The sequence below is a fragment of the Pterocles gutturalis genome, unplaced genomic scaffold (assembly GCF_000699245.1).
Source record: "Pterocles gutturalis isolate BGI_N339 unplaced genomic scaffold, ASM69924v1 Scaffold35318, whole genome shotgun sequence".
Lineage (NCBI taxonomy): Eukaryota > Metazoa > Chordata > Aves > Pterocliformes > Pteroclidae > Pterocles > Pterocles gutturalis.
Genome location: NW_010121611.1, coordinates 1 through 5,970, shown reverse-complemented (window position 1 = coordinate 5,970; position 5,970 = coordinate 1). Strand labels below are relative to the sequence as shown.

At 42.0% G+C, this 5,970-nt stretch overlaps 1 protein-coding gene across 1 annotated transcript; it reads right to left on the bottom strand.

Annotated features, from left to right (window-relative positions):
• Positions 1-1,540: 1,540 nt before the first annotated feature.
• PRDX3 (peroxiredoxin 3) lies at positions 1,541-5,936 on the bottom strand (the record flags this gene model as incomplete). The annotated part of the gene is made up of 5 exons (XM_010077292.1): positions 1,541-1,625; positions 2,139-2,304; positions 3,027-3,130; positions 4,855-4,990; positions 5,767-5,936. Coding segments are annotated over 5 exons (630 nt in total), but the record flags the coding sequence as incomplete, so codon positions are not given.
• Between the last annotated feature and the right edge of the window lie 34 nt (positions 5,937-5,970).

Sequence of the window (5,970 nt, the reverse complement as noted above, 5' to 3'; positions counted from 1 at the left end):
GGTCGGCTGGGCCCGGGGCGGAGAGGCTGAGGGGATCCGCGGCGTGCATCCCAAGAGCACCCTCAGGGCAGGCCCCGGAGCCGGGAGGGGAGCGGCTCGTGGTTAGGAAAGGTCCGACCGCCTTTTCCCCTTCCAGAAGTTTACCCCTGTGCGACCCGGGAAGGCAGAGCCCAGGGGCAGGACTGCGAGGAACCTCCTGTATCCTCCGCATTGACTCAAAATGGGTGAGAGAAGGATACAGCCAGGTACTGCCCTGCGCTCTCACAGGCACTAACAGCTGCCGCCACCACCACTAGCGTGTTATTTTCGTATTACTGAGCTGTGCAGGGCTTTAACTTCAAGTATTGTAGGTCCAGGAGATCAGGTTTATTGGAAGAATTGCATGGATACTCGTGGATTTACATGGAGCTGACTGGAACACTGAGAGCGAAGAGGGATTTGCAGGCACCGAAACCTGGAACAGCACTAGGTACTGCACATCAGGCTGTTTTTTTCTTCCTTTCACTTACATTGCAGGGTTGATACCTGTTATAAAGATGACTTAGGACACAAGAGTGACTTTTCCAAGGTGGGTTCCTTGTGATTCTGTTTATCTTCAGTCTTTTCCCCTGCTCAAAGAGCAGAAGATGAAAAATACAAACCCATTCAATACTGTGTCGATTTACCCAGCTGCTATCTGCTTGCTGTGAACAAAGGTATAGAAGATAGTCTCTAAGGCAACGCAACTTATCCAACTTCAAAACAAACAGGAATCTTTGGGGAAAAAGTGAAAGAAAAGAACAGCAACAGACCTGCTGCTAGTCAATGTTAAGATTTATTATTATTATAGCTAGACATATGCTACATTGTTCTCAAGCAGTACAATGTTTCAACTTTAAGTTTCTCCTGGAGACAAATTCAAGCAAATAAACAATGCTTTAAATGCTGGAAGAATGGTATTAAGCTCCAGTAAGTACACCATTGGTGTTTCAGGTTTTTATCATCTCCCAAGCAGAATGCAAGTTCTTAAAGGTTGTTAATGCTCCTGTGTAGCTGCACAGCATCTTTTACTATATGCAGGATTAAAATGGCACAATAGACATTCGAGTGCTAGTGCGTTTACAACACAAAACCAGGGATTTTTTTTGTTACATTCATCTCTTTCTCTGCAAAATTCATTAAAAACAAACCATGAATCAAAATTCTATTTTCTGTATTGTCCCCACTGTTTCAAATTCTTGTTACAGAATTTAATTTTTCATGTGAGAAAACGCAGGACACTTTCTGGTCCAAAACTACTTAAGGAAAGAGGAAAAACCCAGTGGAATACAACTATTTTGTGTACTTGTCATGTTCAGCAAGACAACTAGTCATCACAGCAATTCATGAAACAAGTTGCAGAAGGGGGGGAAGCCTTGGTTTTTACCCTTCTTTTTAAAATAAGACAAGGGAGTCAGTAAATATTTCAGCATTTAATTTCTCTTTGAACATCAGAAAATTAGAACTTTGATTTTTTTTTTTTTTACAATCACAGCTGCTTTCCTTATCTTCCATGTATGACAACCAAGAGCTTTGTCCACACATTTGAGTGTTTATGTATGCACTTTCTCAAAATATTCTTTAGAAGCTTCTGGGCTTGGTTTGATCTGTCAAAAAAAATAAAATTTGGTTATTATATGCTGTAACTAAGATACAAAAATTACAGATTATACATTTTATCCAAGAAAACCCATGCATACTTTATAAAAAAATAGGTTATGTCTGTTTCTGCACTTGGTTAAAAGATGAAAGCCTAAATGATGTACAAGCTCCTACTTGCAAATTTTAAATATATAACACATTTTTCCTGCTAAGTATCAAGCACTGCATTAAATAAGTAAAAAATCTGAAGACAACTGGTGGAGAGTACAGGTCAAATTTAGTGTTTTAAATACAATTTGTGTCTTCTAAAAGAAAATCAGTTACTTTCCTCACAGAAATCACATGTATTTAGTATCATACAAACAGACTGAATTGGTCCAACTGATAAAAGCCTCAGATTTAGACAACAGGCACAGATTCAGTCAAGCACCTCACGTTGAAGTGCTTCTCAGCCCTTCGGACATGCAAAAATATGCCAGTGTCTATATTTAGAAAGGTGATATTTAGGAGACACTTACTGTAGGGGAGTCCGGAGTCCAGTTTGCCGGGCAAACCTCTCCATGCGTTTCCACGTACTGGAATGCTTTCACCAAGCGGAGCGTCTCTTCCACACTACGACCGACAGGGAGGTCATTGATACTTAGATGCTTGATGATTCCATTTGGATCAATGATGAAGAGACCTCTATAATTGAGCAAGAATTTAGCGAATGCAAATCACATTCCAAGACCAAACACAAGACACTGGATAAACTATCTCAGCAAGGTAATTATTCTTAGATGCAGGTATCAGAGCCATTTGATACACTGTTAGCGCAGTGATCAAAAGCCACGAACCAGTCAACTGGTATGGTATTGTGAAACTACAAAGTACACATAGAGACTATTAAATAAAGACAGATGTGTAACAAAGGCAGAACTTCTAATTCCACCTATACTTCAAAGTTGATAGCTGGCATCCTTCCCATGGCTTTTTTTATATGGAAATCTGAAGGTATTGAGTGAATAGCTGCTTACGCATTAAGCTACTAAATTAAATCCTGTTACATATAAACATTTGTGAAAATCAAAGTCCCAGTCTTCCCATACGAATTAAGTTGTCAACAAATGTCAGAAGTTCCTGATCCAAAGAGATCAAGAACCAAAGGTCTCCAGAAGACTCCTACCCAATCCTCTGTTTCTCAGGGAACCACTATTTGCTTTTAATAAGTATTTCCCCAGTGGAGAAGGAAATGTCAGGTTTTTTATTCTAGATAATTATGGGATTAACTGTAGTGGCCTCTAGGGTAACGTCTCACAGTCTTCATTTGATCCTTGTGCAGTCTGCCCTGCAGGAGGAGACAGTATGGCTCTCATTGTTTCAGAATGGGTTATGCCATAACTGAGTTAACAGCAATCATACATTACCTTAGTGCTATACCAGGTCCTTCTAGCAGCACACCATAATCACGGGAGATTTGTTTTGTGAGGTCCGACAGAACTGGAATATTCATTTTGCCCAAACCACCACTCTGGTGAAAAGAGGAAGATTCCATTTTGTTACAAAATGCTCTTTAGTATTATCCTTCTTGAGTTGCTGGATTTGGTGCTCTTGAGGGAAGGAACCATGGGGAGTGGGAGGTTGTTGTTTTGTTTGGTTGGTTTTTGAAAGTAGTCAGGGACATTTACTTTCTTTGGAACATGAAAACTTCTGCACTGAGCACTTCAGAATTGCTTATTTTGGTGGTAAAAGTCATATGACAACAGTCAGAAAATATTTCCCTTGTACCCTATTCAGGAGCTTTGAATACAAAAATTTCCACTGCCTATTTAAGTGTACAAGATGAACACGGTGGGGAGGGAAAACAAGCCTGCATACTATGAACAGACAAAACACAAGGGTTCTAACAGCCACTCTAGGTATGTCGGAATTCTACTGCTTTCTCTGTTTAGTGCATATATTTGGTTTTTTTTCCCTCCTCAATTTAAATACTATTTGGAGAGTCAACCAAGATTTCTTTCAGTTTTGCAACATCCTGTAACTGCAAGAGAGATAAGCTCTCTATCCTTGAAACAAACACAGAGTTTGTTAGCTCTTCTATAGCTGGGCATCATCAATGAATCATTGTGTAACCTCAGTCACTCAGACCCTGATCCTGCAAATGCTCATCTGCAGTGGAGTTCTCATACACAGAGCTTTGAATGCAGATGTTGGAGAAACCGAGGCCTTAGCTCCCCTGGGTGTCAGTTTACCATCTGCACCACCACAGAACTCTTTCCACCCTTTGCAGGGTATTTTTCTGCATGTGCACAGAGCAGTGCCTGACTGGCATACGCTGAACAGCTTTCACATAAAGCCATAAAGTTAGTCCATTATCACATTTTAGAGCTTTGGACAAAGCATGCAGAAAATGAAATACTCTCAATAAGTTCAGCTGAGCCATGTTAAATCTAGGAAACTCTCCTCCCTCCACTGTATGTTACCACGGCAAAGCTACGCACCTGGAGCACCCCAGTCTGTGAGCACTACTGCAGACTGCTGCCCACACAACCACATGGGTAATGACCAATGGCACATGAGCTCCTGCACCTTCCTGCGACACTTCTGATTCACTACAACTGACCAAACTACGGAGGTGCTGTATGTGATCAGAAGTGGGCATTTTTATATACATCCAAAAGAGGCTCCTCTCCAGTAAAAGGCTGTCTTTGTCACTTTTGCTTCCCTGAAGAAAGCTGGGGACCTCCATTTGCATTGCAGAAGTGGAACCATTTCAGCGCGTGAGATCTAATAATACAAGTGCTCCAATAAAGTGGTTTTTCTGCTTCCCTTCCAAAGCCACCACTGTTTGTTGTTGGTTAACATTAAGGACTAAACAGCTGCTGTTCATTTTCTGTGAGGGTGCACACAAACCATCATCTGTAACAAGCATCTTAGGACAGTGACACATACATTGAATATTTGCCTTTCAAGATAAATTTCTAAAGATACAATGTAACCTACAGGACTAGCAAAACAGCAAATATAAGATGAAAAAAAGCCCCAAATTATTAAGGAAAAGATCGAGAAAACAAAGACTGAGGTCAGAATGATGTCAAATGTAGATGTTAATCCCTTAATACATCATTACATGCAGTCTACTTATTGAAATTGGTGTTTGCACAATTATTTATTCAATTTTTTCCACCTCAGGAGCGCCTGTGAAAAAAAAAACAAGCCAACACAGAAAGCCCCAAAAAGCTGCCCAATTCATACCTTTCGTGGTGTATTTATCCAGGCCAGATGACAAAAATGGGAATCGACAGAAACTGCCACAACTTCACAGTTCACATCATGAAATTCATTTGCTTTGTTGCTGAAAGCCACAATTTCTGTGGGGCATACAAAGGTGCTGGGTGGGAAGAGAGAACAGGCTGTAATGATTCTGCAGTCTTTTCAGAGAATTTTTTAGAAGGAATAATCTTTCATCTGTTTCTAGGCACTAACACAGCCACGTGTTTTATTTAGCCTGATAATTTTAATCATGTTTTCTCCTTAAGATGAGCTTCAGCCAGTCTAAAAGCAACAGCCACAGCCACCTAGCTGGTACACAAGCTTTCAGCTCTCAGTTCTAGACAGATATTTTGCAGAGCTAGAGAAACTGTCCCTGCTGGACACTCTCTAGACAGAGAGTTTTTGGAAACTCTAACAGAAATGATTGTAGGTTAAATTCTCCCTATGTGCTCAATTACACCAAACTTTGTCAGAACTGTCCAGGATGCTCCTGACAGTTCTGGAGAGGCTCAGCCCCATCTGTTCACCTTTTGCTCTGGAGCTGTCTAGCTGCAGTTCTGCTGGCCCTGCTGCTTAAAAAGAGAATCTCCAACACAACCTGGAACTGCAAGGCACTGCCCTCACCCCTGGGATCTGGCTGTAAGAGGAACCACACCTGCGAGGCCACATCTCTCTAGAAGATGCTCTCCAGCTACCAGGTCTATCGCTTTAGCACACAATGGCCACTTGCCCCCAGGTCTTATCAGTCATGCTCTAGAAACAGACACATCTGCCTTACAGGACTAGCCCGGATAAGGTAAAAACAGCCGCTTTGGCCAGCAAGGATCGGCAGCATTTCTGATGACCTTCAGCACGGGAGAAGGCCTGTCTGGAAGGAGAGAAACCTGCACTCACAAGTCCAGGGGGTAGAAGAAGAGAACGAGGTACTTCCCCTTGAAATCATCCAGGGTCAGCTCCTTGAACTCTCCGTTAACAACAGCCGTGCCTTTAAAAAACGGGGCCGCTTGTGTAACCGCTGGAGCAAACTGCGAGGAGCCTGAGGGAGAGAAAAACAGAGCTGCGGGCCAGGCCGGGGAGGAGAAAACAGAGCTGCGGGCC